Here is a 24,018-nt window from a genome sequence, read left to right as displayed (position 1 = left end):
TTAATCTCAGTACTGATACCATTTAATGCTTACTCAAAGGTAAGCCATCAAAGCAGCCAGACAGGTGGGGGGCCACACAGAGGGGGGTCGCCAGTTGGACAGCACTGTCGTACACTATTATATTATATCTTTACTAACCAATAGAGTTGAACATGCATTTGCTATTGTAGTCCTGAGTGGGAGGAGCTTATAGCAATAGTGTGTGATTCTAGCAGGCACAGCCCAATGACACTGAAGGTAAAATTAATGAATGCCATTATCAGGGAATTTGAGAAATAGGCACAATTATTTCCAATTTTCTCTGTGTTTGTCCTTATTGTCCTATTTTTCCCAAAATAAGAGCATTTATGGCAATTTATCTAATATGACCAGGACCTCAGGAGTGTCTGTCCTCAGAGATATGTCATTATGGCCTTGCTTATTTCCTACAGGCACACACAAGGGATGGGCGGCTGTGCAGATGCGCCTGCTCCATGAGTTGGTATACGCTTCTCGCAGGATGGGGAACCCTGCCCTGGCCGTACGGCATCTCTCTTTCCTTCTGCAAACCATGTTGGACTTCCTGTCGGACCAAGGTTAGTACCGGGGAAGCTTTCCTGTGCTTGTAGCATATGCGGGGGATACTGAAGCTTAGATATTATCGTACCCATGAGGGGCCCAATTACATCGTCTGTACCCCACTGGTACCTCCTATGCCATTTTTTTTTAATCAGCAAACTTTAGAGGAGAAGGAAATGCATTTTGGCTTTTTAATAGATTAGCCACATTAGTGCCACCTAGAATGCTATATTTATTCTGCAGAAAGCTTTAAACAGCCCTGGAACCTCCCTCTGTTTGTTTAAGATATCAGCTGCCATTTTAGCTTGGTCTCAGTAGCTTCCGTGATGCAGCTTTAGCTGCTGGTAGCTCAGATTACACAGACTTGGGAGGGGGAGTGAATTCAGTTGGGAGGGGGAGTGAATTCAGTTGGGAGGGGGAGTGAATTCAGTTGGGTGGGGGAGTGAATTCAGTTGGGTGGGGGAGCGAATTCTGTTGGGTGGGGGAGTGAATTCAATTCTGTTGGGAGGGGGAACAGGAGTAAGGGGGGAGAGGGAAAGAGGAGAGAACTGAGCGGACTCTGAAAGATTTTTCTGAGAGCAGGAAGTCTGACACAGAAGAACATGTGTATACAAAAGAAGACAATAAATCACTTGTTTCTTTTGATAGAGGACTCAGTGCAGCGTTTCTTATACTGTATTTATATAGACCTTTCTGATAAAGCTTACTGAGTCTTTACTTTGTATCCCCTGTCGGGCTTGTGTATGTGTCATACTGACAGAAAGCTGCCCACCTAGCATTTTCCTTCCCAGAACCAGGCGGTGTGGTAGAGAGATTACCATGCTGCAAGCGGACGGTGCATGAAATTAAGCATTTAAGCGGGCTAGCTTGTGGGCACGCTAATTCATTAGAAGCGGCTTTAATGAACGGAGCAGCGCAGATCCAGGGCCGTGTGTCGTGTTTCTTTCCAGGATTAATTAAATCACCAGTTTCTCATTCTAAATGATAAGTGAAGCAGCTCAAAGAAGCTATAAAACCTATTGTCAGTGTTTCCTTTTTCCATATATCAGCAGATTGGGGCGGGGAGGGGGTGTTGGAAATGCCACGCTATGTGCCCACCGTAGGGGGTTTGCCCCTGAACAGATGGAGGGATCCTTTGGTATTACTGCAACTCCCAGGGTCCAGTACGGTGACTTGGGACAGGGCTGTATGGGACCTGGGTTTGTATAGACACATTACTGAGAGATATATGATTAGTGGGGATTAATTATTTGGCTTGGTATTAGTTCCTGGAGCTGCTTCTGAGCTGCCCTGTGCACTAATACCCCATAGAGTTCTACTGCACAGAACAGTAACAGCTTTAATGAATAAACGTTTTAACCTGCTCAAAACAGTCCCGACTGTTGAACAAGTGGGAATAAAAAAAGAGCTTCTGGGTTTCCCACTTTGATCATTCGGCCCCTAATATAATTGGGGTTTGTGAATAACAAGGTAAGAGCTGTATCCCTTTATCAAGCTGTATTTCTCCTTGTAGAGTGTAAGCTCTTTTGGGCAGGGCCCTCTTCACCTCTTGTATCAGTTATTGATTGCTTTATATGTTACTCCTTGTAGAGTGTAAGCTCTTTTGGGCAGGGCCCTCTTCCCCTCTTGTATCGGTTACTGATTGCTTTATATGTTACTCTGTATGTCCAATGTATGTAACCCACTTATTGTACAGCGCTGCGGAATATGTTGGCGCTTTATAAATAAATGTTAATGTAATGTAATGTATGGCGCTTCCTACATACAGAAGAACACAAAAGAACAAGGACAATAAATCCTGTGTTTCTTTAGATAGAGGACTCTCTAAACTTATGGCTGTATTTATATAGACCTTTCTGATAAAGCTTACTTTTTTTAATTATTTGGGTTGGTATTAGTTCCTGGTGCTGCTGCTGAGCTGCCCTGAGCACTAATACCCCATAGAGTTCCAAGTAACAGCTTTAATGAATAAACGTTTTAACCTGCTCAAAACATTCCCGACTGTTGAACAACTGGGGAAAAAAAAGAGCTTCTGGGTTTCCTACTTTGATCATTCGGCCCCTAATATAATTGGGGTGTGTGAATAACAAGGTAAGAGCTTGTATCCCTTTAACAAGCGGTATGGCGCTTCCTGCATAATAATTCAGCGGCCGCGATAAGAAACAGATTGAATTATTTACACCGAGCATGGAATCAAAAGCAAATGAAGACACTGCATTAACTCCCTCAGGGGAGCGAGAAACTGCCGAGGTGGCGCTTTTCTAATGAAGCTGCTGGAGGAGCGGCAGTGGATTATGTGGGATGAGAGTCTTAGCGACTTGTATTCACATCTATCATTTATCCCCAGCGCTGTGTGTTTATAAGGGTTAGCTATACATGGGCCAGGGGTGCACAATCAGACACCCTATAGATACTAAATAAATACAAGAGCCCCTCTGCACTCACCCATTGCCAATATATACAGGACATAAAGTCATTCTGTGCATTAAGCTCCCAAGCAATGCCCTCCCCTTTAATGCTCTCTCTCTCTCTCTCTCTGTCTGTCTGTCTCTCTCTCTCTCTCTCTATATATATATATATATATATATATATATATATATATATATATATATATATATATATATATATATATATTGAATCTTTTGTTTTTGTCTGCATCAATTTTGTCAGACTGCTCTTTGCAGTTGAGTTGAGTTGGGGTTGTTCCTTTGGTGAGCGCAAGCATTGCAACTTCTATGGTACCAAGGGTTGGAATTTTTATGGTCTACGTGGTGGTAGGCTGATAATGGAAGCCAGTTTTGGCCACTCCCCCTTTTTTGAAACCACACCCACTTCAAACTACACCCGTGTTATCACAAGAGTTGTGATAGAGACCATACCCACATTAATGGTGGTAGTGCAGCAAACGCTCAAATGGTTGGTGCTCACTACAGGGATATCCCCCACCTTCCTACACCTTCCTACAGGCAGTAAGGGCAGGCAGAGTATGGCACACACACGGGCAGGGCAGGCAGAGTACGGCACGCACATGGGCAGGGCAGGCAGAGTATGGCACACGGGCAGGGCAGGCAGAGTATGGCACACGGGCAGGGCAGGCAGAGTATGGCACGCACACGGGCAGGGCAGGCAGAGTATGGCACGCACACGGGCAGGGCAGACAGAGTACGGCACGCACATGGGCAGGGCAGGCAGAGTATGGCACACACAGGCAGCATAGAGAATTCCCATCCCCATTTTAAGCAGCAGTTCTGCCCTGCTTTATGGCTGTGATTCTAGCCATCTGTATAACAGAGCATTCTGTCACAGTGGCACAGATCCTATCTGATCCCCCCCATTGTAAGCAGCAGTCCTGCACTGCTTTATGGCTGAGATTCTAGCTATCTGTATAACAGAGCATTCTGTCACAGTGGCACAGATCCTATCTGATCCCCCCATTGTAAGCAGCAGTCCTGCCCTGCTTTATGGCTGAGATTCTAGCTATCTGTATAACAGAGCATTCTGTCACAGTGGCACAGATCCTATCTGATCCCCCCCCATTGTAAGCAGCAGTCCTGCCCTGCTTTATGGCTGAGATTCTAGCTATCTGTATAACAGAGCATTCTGTCACAGTGGCACAGATCCTATCTGATCCCCCCCATTGTAAGCAGCAGTCCTGCCCTGCTTTATGGCTGAGATTCTAGCTATCTGTATAACAGAGCATTCTGTCACAGTGGCACAGATCCTATCTGATCCCCCCCCATTGTAAGCAGCAGTCCTGCCCTGCTTTATGGCTGAGATTCTAGCTATCTGTATAACAGAGCATTCTGTCACAGTGGCACAGATCCTATCTGATCCCCCCCATTGTAAGCAGCAGTCCTGCCCTGCTTTATGGCTGAGATTCTAGCTATCTGTATAACAGAGCATTCTGTCACAGTGGCACAGATCCTATCTGATCCCCCCATTGTAAGCAGCAGTCCTGCCCTGCTTTATGGCTGAGATTCTAGCTATCTGTATAACAGAACATTCTGTCACAGTGGCACAGATCCTATCTGATCCCCCATTGTAAGCAGCAGTCCTGCCCTGCTTTATGGCTGAGATTCTAACATACTCTATTCCACAAATCCCCTTATCAGACAGTAGGAGTGGGGGAAATAAGTCTATTCCAGGATAATAGGCCATTTGGCTTGCTATATGAATTTCTGATGATGATAGTGAGCTTCTAAGTGTGAGCAGTAAGTGTCGATTTCCAGAAACTCCAATGTATTTTCTTTGAGTATCTAAACAATCATTTCCCTGAAGATTCCGCCTCATGATGCCGCTCTTCATACTTTATGGTGCGAGACGGCAGCGAGACAGGATCATCAATCTCCTGCTTTGCTACGACTGCACAATGGCAAATCCTCTTCCTTCACGCTAACATGGTGCTTCTCTAGTCGCCAAAGCTTGGCCACTTTACCCAGAGCCACCTGCAGCACATTAACCCCTAGTCTGCCAGGGAAGTAAATGAACCCTTGCGTTATACTCTGAAGGTCTTTTGTGGGTTTGCACACTAAGGACAGTCGGAAGCTTAAGGGAAAAATATTGTTTTATTCTCCTCTAGGCTCAATCAGTGGCTCATTGGCCTCTTGATAGGACCAAATTCCCGGCAACAAATGTCTCGACAGGGATCAGTCTCAAGTGTGTCTGGCCTGTCTCTATCTTAGTCTTTTCAACGTGTCGCCGGCAGTACTGTTACATGGTTTATTTCTTATTACTGGTTTAAAGGAACAGTAATGCCAAAAAAATAAATCATCATGTTCTAGCGCCATACACTGCCTGTGTTTGCTGTAGAAAGGCGGCTATAGGTTATATACATAAGCTGCTTTGTAAACAAGAGAGCAGCCATTTAAGCTGAAAAAGAAGAAAAGGCCCAGGTTACATAGGAGATATCCGAGAAGAACCTCATTGTATTCCATTGTATTGTACAGAGCTCATCTGTTATCTGCTCTATAACCTGTGCCATTTAGATCAATTTCAGCTGGAATGGCTGCCCTTATGGCTACACATCAGTTTATTTCTGTAAACTATAGTAGTACAGGTATGGGACCTGTTATCCAGAATGCTCAGGACCTGGGGTTTTCCAGATAAGGGATCTTTCTGTAATTTGGTTCTCCATAACTTCAGTTTGTTAAAAAATCATTTAAACATTAAATAAACCCAATAGGAGTGTTTTCCACCCAATAAGGGGTAATTATATCTTAGTTGGGATCAAGTACAGGTACTGTTTTATTATTACAGAGAAAAGGGAATCATTTAACCATTAAATAAACCCAATAGGGCTGTTCTGCCCCAATAAGGGGTAATTATATCTTAGTTGGGATCAAGTACAGGTACTGTTTTATTATTACAGAGAAAAGGGAATCATTTAACCATTAAATAAACCCAATAGGGCTGTTCTGCCCCCAATAAGGGGTAATTATATCTTAGTTGGGATCAAGTACAGGTACTGTTTTATTATTACAGAGAAAAGGGAATCATTTAACCATTAAATAAACCCAATAGGGCTGTTCTACCCCCAATAAGGGGTAATTATATCTTAGTTGGGATCAAGTACAGGTACTGTTTTATTATTACAGAGAAAAGGGAATCATTTAACCATGAAATAAACCCAATAGGGCTGTTCTGCCCCAATAAGGGGTAATTATATCTTAGTTGGGATCAAGTACAGGTACTGTTTTATTATTACAAAGGAAATCATTTGGGCTCTCATAGCAAAATCATTTTGGGGTCCTCCAGCCTTTTTAAAGATGAACTTTATAATCCTGTAGTGCAACTGCACATCAGTCAGGGCACATTGGGCCCCCCAGTATTCCTGGCACCCCGGCACATTGGGGGTGAGCTTTACCTGCGCGTTGCCTTAGTTTAACCATCGGTCAGTAAATCGATGTCTGGAAATGCTAAAATCCTAACTATGTTGCTATAAAATAAGGGCATTTGTATGAGCTTATTAATTTATCACGACATGTTGCCTTGCAGGATTAATGGCGCCTAAAAATAGGGATTGGCAGACAGTCAGAGGACTCGGCTGAAGGGCACAATCTCACAACTTAATGGGCAGAATTGATTAAGAAGACACAAAAGTGCCACTTGGCAGACCCGCGGAGACTGTAGAAAGGGCCTGGCAGGAATAACGCAGGGCAGGCTAATTGCCAGTGTGCGGCTACGAGTCGGGATGGGTTTCTATTTAAGGGAAATTACACACCAAACGTTTAATGACCATTTTAAATGCAGCTAAATATAGGAACTGCCATCAGTGTCAGGGTAGGGAAATAATCTTTATTACTGTATTTCACTCTTCCCACACACTGGCCCAGGCCTTTACCATTATGCCTTTCAATAGTCCTGTAACCCATCGCTGTATATAGAATATTTTATTCAATAAAGGCTCATTTGTCACTGTGTCACTTATTACCGGTGAGCCACATTCAAATATAAAAACAGTGGGAACACAAGCCAAAAAGGGGTGCCATAAAGGTCTGTGATTGGCTATTTGGTAGCCCCTATGTGGTCTGGCAGCTTACATTAGGCTTTGTTTGGCAGTACGCATGGTTTATATCAGTGATCCCCAACCAGTGGCTCAGGGGTAACATGTTGCTCCCCAACCCCTTGGATTTTGCTCCCAGTGCCCCCAAACCAGATAGTTATTTTTGAATTCCTTAATTGGGGGCAAGTTTTGAAAACTAGATTTGCTACCAAATAAAGCCCCCTGTAAGCTGATAGGGTGCATAGAGGCCCCTAATAGCCAATCACAGCCCTTATTTGGCTCCTCCATGAACTTTTATGGTGCTTGTATTGCTCCCCAAGTCTTTTTACATTTGACTGTGGCTCAAGAGTAAGGAAGGTTGGGGACCCCTGGTTTATATGCTACCAAAACTTGCCTCCAAGCCAGGAATTAAGAAAAAAACCTGCTTTAAGGCCCCTGGGAGCAACATGTTGCCCCTGAGCCACAGGTTGGGGATCACTAGTCTGTGGCATCTTACAGCAGCCCCTCTGGCATTTGCCAGAATCCACAGATTTCTAGTCCGGGGCTGATTATAAATATACAGAGATTAATAGGAAGGAGGAGATTAGTGTTGGGTACTGGCAGCCTACAGCAGCTGGGATAATGGGAGCGACATTTTGCTTGAGGGCAATTGGTTGGTGATCACTGCTGTGAAGAAAGCCCTTTGTGAGACTGGTATAATAGTCGGCCATTAACTTGGCTGACGGTTTATTGGTCCATGTCAGTTATTGGATAGATGTCTTATCTGGCACCCTAAAAAAAACTATTAGGTGAGGATCACATTGGGTTGTGATCCTCACCCAGAGGTCTGCTTATATTCATACTGTAATCCGATTGGAAGACATATGGTCAGATTAGCCCGATTGGGTACTCAATCCGTCAATTATACCCTTCCTGTCTCCTAGCATTCATTTGGATTATCTTGCCCTTTACTAACTAAACCTGGTTCCTGTCTGGGCCCTTATGGAGGTGCAGGTAGCCGGGTTCATTTTCAAGCCAAGGTTCTTCGTTGCACTCCGCTGTGTCTGGTCCGGTGGGTTCCATGTTGCTTCTCCTTTTAGACCAGAGAATCTGTTGCCGTGATCTCTGCGGCCTGGTTGGGCCGTCAGTCTCTCAGTAGATGACAGTTAAGCCTAAAGCCCATGTCTTTATTTTTTGAAGTTAGTAGCACCCTTACACATAAAAAGGTATGCAAAAAAGTGTATTTTGGTATCTTCCTAATACATAATTTTACTTGTCATTATACACAAAGGAACGAGACCGTTCCTCGCTTTTGTGCGCGTCTCTTCCTACACAAGACAGCTCAGATAAATGGGAGTTCATTATACCAATGAATGGCTATATTTAGTGACTCCGCGGCTGCTGTTTGGGTACCGATCCTTTTTGATGCCAGCCGAGTAGATCTCTGCTGAGTTTGCAAACTGTTTAACCTTTGTTCCCTTAAATACATAAAAGACGTGTGATTAATTTCGCCTGAACTGATTCATCGTACGGAGGGGCTGACTTCAAACAGGCAAGGTGAAGTGAGTAGGCAGAGACGGCACGGTATCAGAGCGCCCACATTTCTGCTATAAAAGAGACAGTCCGGAACATCAGGGAAGTGCCAAGTGTTTAGTGCGGAGAGATCCTTTCACTTCTAAGGCCCCCCAACTTCAGTTGGCATCGCTCAGGCGTATCATGATGTTCTTTTGGGTTGAGAAGGGGGTCTTGAGTCCGTTAGATATCGCAGTTACCCCTAGTAACGCTTCCCCCCCCCATACTATATGATTCTAGAGTCACGCTTTTTCTTATTTGATAATGCTAATCAAGTCACACCCACTCACCTTCTTATTGTAATATTCTACTTTAATCTATTCTAATTACCAATTACAGGAGTCCAATAGACTCCATTATAAAAAATGATTTTAATTTTTAAAAATGATTTCCTCTGTAATAATAAAACAGTACCTGTACTTGATCCCAACTAAGATATAATTACCCCTTATTGGGGGCAGAACAGCCCTATTGGGTTTATTTAATGGTTAAATGATTCCCTTTTCTCTGTAATAATAAAACGGTACCTGTACTTGATCCCAACTAAGATATAATTACCCCTTATTGGGGGCAGAACAGCCCTATTGGGTTTATTTCATGGTTAAATGATTCCCTTTTCTCTGTAATAATAAAACAGTACCTGTACTTGATCCCAACTAAGATATAATTACCCCTTATTGGGGGTAGAACAGCCCTATTGGGTTTATTTAATGGTTAAATGATTCCCTTTTCTCTGTAATAATAAAACAGTACCTGTACTTGATCCCAACTAAGATATAATTACCCCTTATTGGGGGCAGAACAGCCCTATTGGGTTTATTTAATGGTTAAATGATTCCCTTTTCTCTGTAATAATAAAACAGTACCTGTACTTGATCCCAACTAAGATATAATTACCCCTTATTGGGGGCAGAACAGCCCTATTGGGTTTATTTAATGGTTAAATGATTCCCTTTTCTCTGTAATAATAAAACAGTACCTGTACTTGATCCCAACTAAGATATAATTACCCCTTATTGGGGGCAGAACAGCCCTATTGGGTTTATTTAATGGTTAAATGATTCCCTTTTCTCTGTAATAATAAAACAGTACCTGTACTTGATCCCAACTAAGATATAATTACCCCTTATTGGGGACAGAACAGCCCTATTGGGTTTATTTAATGGTTAAATGATTCCCTTTTCTCTGTAATAATAAAACAGTACCTGTACTTGATCCCAACTAAGATATAATTACCCCTTATTGGGGCAGAACAGCCCTATTGGGTTTATTTAATGGTTAAATGATTTTTAAGGTATGGAGATCCAAAATATGGAAAGAACCTTTATGCTTATAGGGTATTCACATGCAAACATTTTCCTTTTAAATAGATTTATCCAGGGGAGTCTAACACCACCCAGTTACTGTGCTATTCTGCAGCAGTGACACACACATTCTTTCTGTACTGTCAGTGACAATCATTTTTATTCTTATTGTATTGTTTTAGAACAGTGATGTACATTCCCATTTAGACTGTTCTCTTCTAGCACAGCAGAACTTATTTCCACTCTTACTGTGCTTTTCTAGAGCAGTGGCGCTCATTTGCAGTCTTGCTGTGCTCTTCTAGAGCAGTCGAGTGCCCTCCCATTCTCATTGTACTCTTCTAGAACAGCGGCACATTCCCATACTTATGGTACTCTTCTAGAGCAGTCACAATCCTTTCCATTCTTACTGTGATCTTCCCATATGCCCCCCCCCAAGTCACTGATTGGTTACTGACTGTTAACAGCTTAGAGAGCTGTTAAGGAGGAAGTAGTGTTCTGGCTATTATGTTAGACAGCTGCCCACTTCAGCCTTTCTAGATTACATTTTTGCCTAACTAATTATATTAAAAATATTTTTTATTTTGCACAGTCTGTCTGTTGTACCCAGTTTCATTTGTACACATTTTCTAACTGTTCAATGAGTTGCACCATTCTCTGTATAAGCATCTTGTACTGTACCTTTAAGACCAACCTGTGACTCTTTCATGTAAATCCCATTTCTTGTGTTACAGAGAAGAAGGATGTGGCCCAGAGCCTGGAAAGTTACACCTCAAAATGCCCTGGCACCATGGACCCCATTACTTTACCAGAGGGGCTGATATTGCCCCCAGTTCCTTTCACCAAACTGCCCATTGTCAGGTAAGAATGAAAAGCTTTTTCGGCTGTATGGGAATTGCTAGCTAGTACCTGGTTTTTTTGGGGGGGGGGAGCAAACTAAAAAAAAGCAGTAACATTGCCTTTAGAAGCAGTAAATTGCCTTCGCTGGCCATTTTTTGTAGCTTATTTTATGGGAAGTGACTGCAAAGGATTCTGGGAGGTCTCTCCGTGCAATCTATCAGCTCAGAGTCATTTTATCTTTCCTTTAAAAATAGCAGTTGGCCCTGTGCCTGTACGTGATGTGCGACTGACCGCGTGCGTCCTTGAGATTTCATTTTCAGATTTTAGCAGCTTCTATATATAGAAATATATGGGGGGAGAGTAAAAACCTCTGGGCTGTTACGGGCACCGGTGTGAAAGATTTAGGCTCGCTGGCTGTCTAATTCTCTCTGGGCTTTTTATTTCTGTCTGCAAATCTACTTCTAGGAATAGCTCTGCCATTTCTCATATATAGATATATATATATATATATATATATATATATATGTATATATGTATAATATATGCATATAGAGAGCAATAGTCAGTCTATTTCTATATATATATATATATATATATATATAGTTGGCAAGTGGGCCAGAGGTGACAAAACAGGAATGTTTTGGTTTAGTGTAATCCTATTGTATTGGTGCTTGACATGACCTGGGTGGGGCTTTATATTTGCTTTGCCTTTGTTATACGAGAAAAACTCTCCCACCCTGGGGGGGGGGGTAAAGGGTTAATGCAGTCGTGGGCCCTATGGCAGAGGGGGACCCCGAGATGTGCAAACACAGTCAAAGAGGTGTGGCTTGTAGGGGAGTGGGCTGGAATTGGTAGAACATGAATGGAATTTTGTCATATATGGGAGTGGATGGGGTAGATTGGGGTCATGGCCTTCCATGCCAGTGGCATATATTTTCATTGGAGTCTTATTTACCAATAAGGTGACCAGTGGGATAATAATTGGGACCCCGATAACGTAGTTTTATTGGTCCCGATGATTATCGATTGTGGCCCTGCCACCTTTCTGTCTCCTTTCCCACAAATGTTGCCCCCAAGACTGGGCTGAGATGCAATATTGGTCTTGGCATATCACGTTTATAGAGGCCCTAAGGGACCACCACAGCCCCAATAAACAGTGCATGTCTATGGCATCTTATAGAAACCCCAGCCCCACTATTAGGAAATCACTACCTTGAAATACATTGGATTCCTGAAGTATAAATAATGTTGGGTTAAACAGTTAACAGGGATCTGCTCCGGAGCCTCAAGAACGGAACTTCCTCTTGTGTACTTCCTGTGGGCTGTGCTTATTTCCATCACATGGGAATTTCTCCGCCTTCCATGCAGTGCACAATAGGAAGTCCTGCTCCCTGGTACTCTAGAGAGCACAGAGAAGGCACACTGCAAAGCAGAGTGTACAGTATACAGCCACGTGGGCTTTGCTTCAGTTTTCTATACACCATAACTGGCTAATTAACCATTGAATACCCAACTCCTGTTCCATCGTCCAGGTCTGTGAAACTTCTTGACCTACCGGTCATTCTAAGGCCGCAGAAGGTGAAAAACCTGTTGGGCCAGAAGCTGTCCACCAAGAGCCCCTTCATCTACTCCCCAATTATCGCTCACAACCGCAGCGAGGAGAAGAACAAGAAGATCGGTAAGTGGCACAGCTATGCCCAGGGAACAGCACAGCAATGGGGGCAGTGAGGCATATTTATGGGAGGGTAGGTATTGGGGATTGTGTTGCTCTGTGTGGGGGGAGATTTTGCATAGATGCAAGGAAGGATTTTGGCCCTTTGTTCCAGGCAGATTTGCTGTTGAATGGTTTGTGTGTATATATATATAAATATATATATAGACAGACAGAGTACCGCACACATAGGGACTTTGTAGAAAAAACAAAAATGTTTATTGAAAAAATCTGACGTTTCGAGCACCAAACTGTGCTCTTCCTCAGGGACAAACCAGGTTTGTACCTATGTGTGCGGTACTCTGTCTGTCTACTGAATTATTTGACCAGCACCAAGGGCACTTGCTTTATTTAAAGGGTGTGCTCCTCTTTTGTTTCTGTATAAATATATATATATAATATTTAGAATTTTTTTTTTTAGTATGATGTAGAGAGAGATATTCTGAGACAACTTGCAATTGGTCTTCATTTTTGTAGTTATTTAATTTTCAGTTCAGGAGCTCTCCATTTTGGAGTTGCTACGGTCCAAGTTACCTTAGCAACCAGGGAGTGGTTTGGATGAGAGGCTGGTAAATGAATAGGAGAGGGACTGAATAGAAAAGAAATTTACAAAAATTAACAATAACAATATAACTGGAGCCTCACAGAGCAATAGTTTTTTGGCTGCCGGGGTCAGTGACCCCCATTTGAAAGCTGCAAAGAGTTGGAAGAAGAAGGCAAATAATTCAAAAACTATAACAAATATATATTGAAGACCAACTGAAAAGTTGCTTAGAACACATACTAAAAGTTAACTTAATGGGGAACCGTCCCTTTAATACTGTTATTATTATATATAATATTTAAAGAGAGACGGCAAGGTCACGGCTGTATGGAAATAGCCGGTATTTATGGGTTTAATATGAGTGCAGATATTAGTAGGAGTGAATCAGAACTTTCTGCTTTGGACTTTTGCACTGTAACTAGCGGGGCAGTAACTGCCAGGCCTCCCATTATACTGTATTATTTATCTGTTCTCTCTCCCCCCACGGCACAGATCCTCTCTGATAAACATCATTTCCATTCAGCGCAGGAACAGTTGTGTTTAATAAAATGGATATATTTAGTAAGCGCAAACAAGGCACTGATTAGAAGTACATAAAGCGTGAAATAAAAATATATGAAAAGGAGAGTTTGGGCATAATAAATGGAAACTAATGTTCTGTATTCACGCTCTGTGAGACTCATAGCCTGTAACAGAGGATTATTGCTTATACAGCTCTGCCATTTTGCATTGAATTAACACTCGGTTGCAGCCGGCAGCCCCACGCTGGCGCTTTGTCACCGGAACATGAGGGATCCGCGCAACCCAATCTGCAGGTGTGAGCTGGGATTGTGCCTGCGGATTGATTGGGGCTGATTGATAGCAATAGATAGGGGAGCAGGGAGGCAGATAAATAATACAGCAGCCGTAGGAATAAAGGGAGTAATTTGCAGGCGCTGCAGGATGTGCTTGAAATCTCAGCAGTTATTATATTCCACCTTCACAAAGTGCTGGGCCGGTCATTATGCCTGTCACATATCATTATTTGTAAGGAGTAAAATGCCCTCCCTGCAGGCCGGGGTGATTTATTTAACATTAAAATATGACAACACCGTGCCTGCCAGCGCTCCTATTAAACTTATCTGCCGCCGCCGCCGCTTTAAACCCATTTTCACTTTGCCGAGCCCATAATCGTCCTCTTCTGCTTTATGACCTTTTATTATAGGGCCGACAGTGGCAAAGGGACGTACGGCTCCAACCGAGCTTCTCCTGCACGCTGTATGCTGGGGGTTAGCAGAACCGAGATGTTTGGTGTTTAAAGGGGTTCACATTAACTTTAAGTATGACGCAGAGAATGCTATTCTGAGACAATTTGCAATTGGTCTTCATTTTTTAATTTCTGCAGGTTTGGAATTATTTGGCTTTTGGTTCAGCAGCTCTCTGGTTTGGAATTTCAGGGGCTGTCTGGTTGCTAGGGGACAATTTAACCTAGTAACCAAGCAGTGGTTTTAAAGAGAGACAGAGGGCCTAAATAGAAAGATACATAATTAAAAGTAACAATAACAATTAGGGATGCACCGAATCCCAGCAATAGGTTTTGGCTGCCGGGGTCAGTGACCCCCATTTGAAAGCTGGGAAGAGAAGAAGTAGAGTAAATAATTCAAAATCTATTAAAAATAAATAATGAAGATTGAAAAGATGCTTAGAATAGGGAATTCTATAACATACTAAAAGTTAACCTGAAAGTAAAATACCGCTTTAATCCCCTCTATAGGATTGTACCAATCTATATTATTCATATTTATATATATATCATAGTGCAAAAATGACACTGTCTGTGTAGATTCCCATTATATAACTGCCTAAAATTAGGCTATTAAGGGGCATCTAAACCCACATATTATTCAGGGGGGGATTAAATTTAAGTTAATTATTAGTATGTTATAGAATGTCCTATTCCTAGAAATTTTGCAATTGGTCTGCATTATTTATTCTTTATAGTTTTTGAGTTATTTGCCCTCCCCCTTTTACATCTTTCCAGCTTTCAAATGGGGGTCACTGACCCCGGCAGCCAGAAACTATTACTCTGTGAGGCTGCAATTGTATTGACATTGATACTTTTTATTAGTTACCTAATCGGTTTGTCTGTTGTACTTATGCAGTACTTTGGCCTGGTTTCTTAGGAAAATAAGGTCCTAGCAACAAGATAGTTTCTGAAATAAAAAACTGTTGAGCTATTGAAACTAAATATAATATATATATATATATATATATATATATATATATATATATATATATATATATATATATATGAATATATTCAGTTTTTAATATTAGAAAATCCATGAAATGAAGGGATAGTTGCCCTTTAAGGGCTTGATTTGCCGCCAGTAATGGCAGATTTATTCCCCGAGACTCCATATATCTTGGCTTCTTTTGACACGTTAATTTCTTTTGATGGATGTAATCTTTCGTAATATAAAACTGAGGCTTATCACAATTAATATGCAAGCTAACAAAATAAATGTAAGTGATATATGAATAATGGCTCCGCGGCTCCCCTGTCAGTGATGGATTGTCCCGCTGCAGGCCGCACAGCTCATGTGTCAGATCAACTGGGTTAGGCTACTAGTTACTGCACATTTATTATGTATAATATCTTAATCCCATTGCTGATCTTTCCTATTATAATATCAATATTCACCTTCCAGCCCCATCCTCCCTACCTGAGGGGTTTATATTGCTTTTATTTAGTATTAAATTCTGCTGCTTTTGCTCATTTATTTATTACCTATATTGAACTATAGAAAACGAAGGGTAATATTAAAGGAAAATGTATTCCATGAGGTGAAATATAAGGATAATAGATGTCAGGAAACTCATATTATAAGGGATACTGTACTACTGTAAATGATAAGGATATTAGCAGTCACTGAGGGGTTCTGTGCCCATATAAAGGCACAAGGCTGCAGGCTGAGTTATACAGGGAACTCTGAGTATCACTCATGTATTATAAGGGATAATGTACCCCCTACTGTAAATGATAAGGATATTAGCAGTCACTGAGGGGTTCTGTGCCCATATAAAGGCACAAGGCTGCAGGCTGAGTTATACAGGGAACTCTGAGTATCACTCATGTATTATAAGGGATAATGTACCCCCTACTGTAAATGATAAGGATATTAGAAGTCAGGGTTATGGGTGTAGGTTTACAGGATTACAAAGTGTGTTAGCTAGTAAAGGTATAACATTAACCCTATCTGTAACAATGGCCCCTTTATTGGAGCTCCCTATAGATCCTCTCAGGTCCCAGTCTGTGTTTCAAATGAGGGGTGGGCGTGTCCTAACGGTCCCTGCCAGAAGCCCAGTAGGAGGGTGAGAGCCAGTCACAGCCCTGCAGTTACACAAGCACAAACAGGCTTCAGTTCCCTATCAGGTCAGTCTAGCTGCTGATTGGTTCCTATCCTACAGTGCTGTGTACTGAGAGCCTAGGAAAGGGGGCAGCAGGAAGCAGATATTTTTAGTAAATCAGTCTGAAACACAACTTTTTTAAGCCCATTCCTTCTGTATTTAGATGGGTACAATTCATTGGCACAATATGGTTTTTCACACAATATGTCCCTTTAAAGGAAAACTATTCCCCCAAACAATGTAGGTCTCTATACAAATATATTGCATAAACAGCTCATATGTAAAACCCTGCTTCATCTAAATAAACCATTTTCATATAAATATACTTTATTAGCAGTATGTGCCATTGGGTAATCCTAAATAGGAAACTGCCATTTTAAGTACTAAGGGCCGCCCCCTGGGATCATAGGAGTCACAGTGCACACAAACAAGCCAGGGCACACATACATGCTAGGCCCCATCAGCCAATGAATGGGCAGAGTTCTGCCTTTTGCTCCCACACTACTTCCTGTTACAGTTAGAGCTGCATCACTTCCTGTCAGCTGATCTCTGAGGGCGCACACAGCCCATCACTAAATGGCGGCTCAAGGGAAAGGGTGTAAAAGGGCAATATTTACTGATATATATATTCCAGTTTGGGGAGATTCTTTAATAGGCCACTTAACATAATATAATCTGTCTGTTGGTTACGTATTCATTCTGGGGGGATAGTTTCCCTTTAAGCTTCATAACAAAAGCCAAAGCTGACAGAAACCCCACCCCGTGTGGCGCTACTGTAATTGCTGCCCTTTGTTTGGAAAGCGGCGAGCAGAAAACCGCATTATCGGAAATAACCGGAACCAATCGGATTGTTAATGTTTTATTTCTAAGGAAGGAAAAGCCGAATCCTTTGATGTTTGTAGGAACAGGATTTCTGCTTTATGCGAATGGGAAGCTTTGCTCGGAACCAGAGGTAGGAGCTTGGCACAGCTGGCACGGGGGGCTCACAGATACGGAGCAATGGGGAGTCCGTGTCCAACAACATCGCACAGGGCATATAAAGGGTTAATAAGCATGATTGCAGTTGGGGATAAAGAAGAATAAAGGTCCCCATACAGGGGCCGATTCTAGCTGCCGATATCGGTCCCTCGGAAGCTAATCGGGCCGTGTATGGGCACTACCGACGGGCCTGCCCGACCGATATCTGGCCTGAAATCGGGCAGGTTAGAAAATCTAGTCGGATCGGGGATCACATCGGCTCGTTGATGCGGTCCCCGGACCGACTTTTCCTATACCCGTCGTTATAATTCGATCGTTTGGCCCCAGGGCCGAATTAGCTTGGATTCTCCCGATATCGCCCACCCGTAGGTGATCCACCTTAAGGTAGCCATACATCCGCTCGCTTGGCGATCCATCCGCTCGCTTGGCGATATCGGGGGAATTTAGGCTAATTCGCCCCAGGGCCAAACAATCGAATTATAATGGCAGGTATAGGCTAAGTCGGTCCGACAAGATTTTCTAACCTGCCCGATCAAGATCTGCCTGATTTCAGGCCAGATATGGGTCAGGCAGGCCCGTCCTCAGTGCCCATACACGGGCCGATTAGCTGCCGAATCGGTCTAAGGGACCCATATCGGCAGCTAGAATCGGCCCGTGTATGGCGACCTTTAGTTGCAGCTTCGAGGGATGGGAGGAAGGCTTCCGACTGATCTGATGGAACCACCAAGAGGGAGACAGGATTAAGGGAACCTTATCTGGTTACTCCGAGGCCAGAACTACATTGGATAGTAATCTGTGAGTGACAGCCGAGCAGAGACATCACCTTCCGTGCTAAGGAGCGCCGGAGCTTTGCAGCCAGATTAGAGGCAGCGCCGTTACTTTCCTCCTTAATCTCTGTATCTGATCAGGGAACAGATGGCACCGGCACTCGTGGCTCTAACAGGAACGGGTCAGGCTAAATAAATGCCCACATAAATGCCCATATGCTCGTACGTATCCCGGCAGCAGGAGGAGGCGCTCAGAATACTAAATAACACCGGGCAGAGGGGACGTGTTCATTACAGAGCTGCGGAATATGTTCTCTGTCTATAAATACATAATTATTTAGCTGTGCCCTGATATTGTACTGTCTGTGGGCAATGGGCCAATTGCAGAGGAATGTCATAATTTGCCCAGGCCATCTGCCTTAGACTTGCATAGCAACTGCCTCTGTCACGTGTATAGGTGGGTCGTGGCCCATTGGTGGGCTGATGTGCTCCTGTTCACATGGGGGCACGAGATTGCCACTCTGGCCATGGCACGTAGTTTTGGGGGGTTTTTAGGCAGTTAAAAAAAAACCCTGATTTGCTATTAGCCTTGGGGAAACACTATGGCACCTCCTACTACTCATATATATAAATACAAATATACAGAGAAGGAATGTTCTGGGCACACAATAAGCTGTACCCCCATACTGTACTGTCTAAGGGAAACACTATGGCACCCCCTACCCATATGTATAAATACAAATATACAGAGAAGGAATGTTCTGGGCACACAATAAGCTGTACCCCCATACTGTATTCCATCTGGCCCAGGTGCCTTGTTTACATTTATCGTGTGTAACCCTTTAAGCACCATATCCTGTGCCAACCACTGTGTAGTTGGAGCTGAGGCAACAGTGCAGCTATTGGGTGGGCCAAGTCCCACCCAATAGCTGCACTGTTGCCTCAGCTCCAACTACACAGTGGTTGGCACAGGATATGGTGCTTAAAGGGTTACACACGATAAATGTAAACAAGGCACCTGGGCCAGATGGAATACACCCTCGGGTACTGAGAGAGCTAGGGGCAGAATTGCAGTGGCCCTTGTTTCTGATATTCTCAGACTCTCTTTCATCAGGTATGGTACCTAGGGATTGGAAGAAGGCGAATGTCACTCCCATATTTAAAAAGGGAATAAGATCTCAGCCTGGCAATTATAGGCCTGTAAGTTTGACATCCGTGGTGGGCAAGTTATTTGAAGGCTTGTTAAGGGATCACATTCAAAATTATGTAGTGGAGAATGGCATTATGAGCAGTAATCAGCATGGCTTTATGAAGGACAGGTCATGTCAGACCAATTTAATTGCTTTTTATGATGAGGTAAGTAAGAAGCTGGACAGTGGGGATGCAGTAGATATAATCTATTTGGATTTTGCCAAAGCATTTGATACCGTTCCCCACAAACGACTGCTTTCTAAGCTAAGGTCTATTGGTCTTAGTGAAGTCGTTTGCACATGGATAGAAAACTGGCTACAGGATCGGGTACAGAGGGTGGTTGTTAATGGCACATTCTCTACTTGGAGTAAGGTTCTCAGTGGGGTCCCTCAGGGTTCTGTACTGGGTCCACTTTTGTTTAATTTGTTCATAAATGACTTAGGGGAGGGTATTATGAGTAATGTATCAGTGTTTGCAGATGACACAAAACTCTGCAGACCAGTCAATTCTATCCAGGATGTGACATCCCTGCAGCAGGATCTTGACCAACTGGCAATCTGGGCAGCTAAGTGGCAGATGAGATTTAATGTGGATAAATGTAAGGTCATGCACCTGGGATGTAAAAATATGCAAGCCCCGTATAACCTTAATGGGACTGCACTAGGCAAATCCATAATGGAGAAGGATCTTGGAGTCCTTGTAGATAATAAACTTGGCTGTAGCAAGCAATGCCAGGCAGCAGCTGCAAGGGCAAACAAGGTTCTGAGCTGTATTAAAAGGGGTATAGATTCACGGGAGGAGGGGGTTATTCTTCCCCTTTACAGAGCACTGGTAAGGCCCCATCTAGAATATGCTGTTCAGTTTTGGTCTCCAGTGCTCAAACGGGACATTATTGAGCTAGAGAGGGTCCAGAGAAGGGCAACTAAGCTGGTAAAGGGTATGGAAAGTCTCGGTTATGAAGAAAGACTGGCCAAGTTGGGTCTGTTTACACTGGAGAAGAGGCGCTTAAGAGGTGACATGATAACTATGTATAAATATATAAGGGGATCATATAATAACCTCTCTAATGTTTTATTTACCAGTAGGTCCTTCCAACGGACACGAGGGCACCCACTCCGTTTAGAAGAAGGGAGGTTCCATTTAAATATTCGGAAAGGATTTTTTACAGTGAGAGCTGTGAAGTTGTGGAATTCCCTCCCCGAATCAGTCGTACTGGCTGATACATTATATAGCTTTAAGAAGGGGCTGGATGGATTCTTAGCAAGTGAGGGAATACACGGTTATGGGAGATAGCTCTTAGTACAAGTTGATACAGGGACTGGTCCGATTGCCATCTTGGAGTCAGGAAGGAATTTTTTCCCCTCTGAGGCAAATTAGAGAGGCTTCAGATGGGGTTTTTTGCCTTCCTCTGGATCAACTTGTAGTTAGGCAGGTTAGGTATAGGCATTATGGTTGAACTTGATGGACGTATGTCTTTTTTCAACCCAACTTACTATGTTACTACTATGTTACTATGTACTGTCTAAGGGAAACACTATGGCACCTCCTACCCATATGTATAAATACAAATATACAGAGAAGGAATGTTCTGGGCACACAATAAGCTGTACCCTCATACTGTACTGTCTAAGGGAAACACTATGGCACCCCCTACCCATATGTATAAATACAAATATACAGAGAAGGAATGTTCTGGGCACACAATAAGCTGTACCCTCATACTGTACTGTCTAAGGGAAACACTATGGCACCCCCTACCCATATGTATAAATACAAATATACAGAGAAGGAATGTTCTGGGCACACAATAAGCTGTACCCTCATACTGTACTGTCTAAGGGAAACACTATGGCACCCCCTACCCATATGTATAAATACAAATATACAGAGAAGGAATAGTCTGGGCACACAATAAGCTGTACCCCCATACTGTACTGTCTAAGGGAAACACTATGGCACCTCCTACCCATATGTATAAATACAAATATACAGAGAAGGAATGTTCTGGGCACACAATAAGCTGTACCCCCATACTGTACTGTCTAAGGGAAACACTATGGCACCCCCTACCCATATGTATAAATACAAATATACAGAGAAGGAATGTTCTGGGCACACAATAAGCTGTACCCCCATACTGTACTGTCTAAGGGAAACACTATGGCACCTCCTACCCATATGTATAAATACAAATATACAGAGAAGGAATGTTCTGGGCACACAATAAGCTGTACCCCCATACCGTACTGTCTAAGGGAAACACTATGGCACCTCCTACCCATATGTATAAATACAAATATACAGAGAAGGAATGTTCTGGGCACACAATAAGCTGTACCCCCATACTGTACTGTCTAAGGGAAACACTATGGCACCCCCTACCCATATGTATAAATACAAATATACAGAGAAGGAATGTTCTGGGCACACAATAAGCTGTACCCCCATACTGTACTGTCTAAGGGAAACACTATGGCACCTCCTAATTTTCTCTTATGGGAAGATAGTCCTAATTATATCTTAATACTACAAATGTACAATTCTGTTGAAATTCTATGAGTCAAAATCGATCTTTATTATGACTGAAAATTACCTTATGCCATTTTTTGTAAACCCATACTTTTAAGGGCAATTAAAAATGGCTAATTATGTTGTCAGGAATAAATTGACTCCATCCCGCGTGTATGTTTAACTGCTTCCACTTTCACCCCGGGAGTGAATTAACCTTTCGCCGTCTCTCCAGAGCCGTTAAACATATATTATACCGCACTGTACCTCCCAGTTTCCACGGCTCCTTGGGCACAAGTGAAATATGAGGCTGAAAATAGACTTTTTCGAAATAATTTTCAGCCTCTAAAGCTCCGTACGGCATGATAAATCATTCACATTGGCCGGCTTCAATTTCTGGGACATTATTCAGAACATGCAGCCGGTCCTGAGAGAGAGAGGAAAGACATTTTTGTTCTGTGGAAGGGCTGGTACCCTAGAGATGGAACGTTACATTATACTTAATGGCAGCAAGTAAAACCTCACATAGATACCACTGAAACCGAGTATTTTCCCTTTATAACACAACGTAAAGCCAGAAGAAATGTCTCTGTTTATTATCTTATTATAATATACAGTTCGGTCATTTCCCTATGGCACCAAACTCTAAATTATATCCTTATAAACGGTGCTTAGTGATGTCATCAGTTATAATCGGAGCTTAGTGATGTAATTTCTGTCACATGACTCACTAAAACTTGTACAGGTATAGGATCCGTTATCCGGAAAGTTCCACATTAGGAATAGACTCCATTATACACAAATAATTATATTTTTTTTAAAAGATTTCCTTTTTCTCTGTTATAATAAAACAGTACCTGTACTTGATCCCAACTAAGATATAATTACCCCTTATTGGGGGCAGAACAGCCCTATTGGGTTTATTTCATGGTTAAATGATTCCCTTTTCTCTGTAATAATAAAACAGTACCTGTACTTGATCCCAACTAAGATATAATTACCCCTTATTGGGGGCAGAACAGCCCTATTGGGTTTATTTAATGGTTAAATGATTCCCTTTTCTCTGTAATAATAAAACAGTACCTGTACTTGATCCCAACTAAGATATAATTACCCCTTATTGGGGCAGAACAGCCCTATTGGGTTTATTTAATGGTTAAATGATTCCCTTTTCTCTGTAATAATAAAACAGTACCTGTACTTGATCCCAACTAAGATATAATTACCCCTTATTGGGGGCAGAACAGGCCTATTGGGTTTATTTAATGGTTAAATGATTCCCTTTTCTCTGTAATAATAAAACAGTACCTGTACTTGATCCCAACTAAGATATAATTTGTCAGGTGCAACCACAGGTGAGTGGCTGGCAGGTAGGAGCCTATGTGCGGATAACCCAGAACTCCCTTAAAAGGCCAGACAGCCAAGTTAGAAGAACAAAGAAGTTTTAATGAATATAAACAGAATGGAAATAAAAGTAAAGTACAGGCCTGTGATAAATACAGAGTCCGGTAACAGGTGAATCCAAAGGCAGGCAGGGGTCAGTCCAGGCAGTGTTCTAGCAAGTCCATTAATCAGGCAAGGGTCGATTCAGGCAGAGTTCTAGCAAGATCCGTTAGTCAGGCAGGGGTCAGTCCAGGCAGAGTTCAAGCAATTCAGAAAGTCAGGCAGAAGTCAATATCGCAAAATCAAACAGGAACAAGGCAGGGAACACAGGAATCGGAGGTGGCAAGACCAGGCTCAGCGGGAACGATGATCGAGCACTGTGTCTAGCCCGGAGAGGGTTTAAATAGTCTGGTGATTAACAAAGCAGCCACACATGTGATGACCAATATAGACAGTGAAACTGGTGGAAAGGCAGAAAGGACATTAGAGCAACTGATCGCATGTAGGTCAAAGAGCCCCCTGTGGCTCAGTAAGCATGTGCAGCCGGAGTTCCGCACAAAGTCCAGGGTTCGAATCTCAATAGTTCCTGACATAATTACCCCTTATTGGGGGCAAAACAGCCCTATTGGGTTTATTTCATGGTTAAATGATTTCCTTTTCTCTGTAATAATAAAACAGTACCTGTACTTGATCCCAACTAAGATATAATTACCCCTTATTGGGGGCAAAACAGCCCTATTGGGTTTATTTAATGGTTAAATGATTTCCTTTTCTCTGTAATAATAAAACAGTAC

At 42.6% G+C, this 24,018-nt stretch overlaps 1 protein-coding gene across 2 annotated transcripts in view; it reads left to right on the top strand.

Annotated features, from left to right (window-relative positions):
• The window catches only part of trappc9 (trafficking protein particle complex 9), a 287,181-nt gene that overhangs the window by 14,549 nt on the left and 248,614 nt on the right, over positions 1–24,018 (top strand). For both annotated transcript variants that reach the window (NM_001142140.1, XM_012964380.3), the window contains 3 exon segments: positions 432–575; positions 10,647–10,773; positions 12,285–12,430. In NM_001142140.1, coding sequence (NP_001135612.1) covers positions 432–575; positions 10,647–10,773; positions 12,285–12,430 — 417 coding nt within the window.

The sequence above is a fragment of the Xenopus tropicalis genome, chromosome 6 (assembly GCF_000004195.4).
Source record: "Xenopus tropicalis strain Nigerian chromosome 6, UCB_Xtro_10.0, whole genome shotgun sequence".
NCBI classification, from domain to species: domain Eukaryota; kingdom Metazoa; phylum Chordata; class Amphibia; order Anura; family Pipidae; genus Xenopus; species Xenopus tropicalis.
This window is presented reverse-complemented; position numbering and strand designations above follow the sequence as displayed.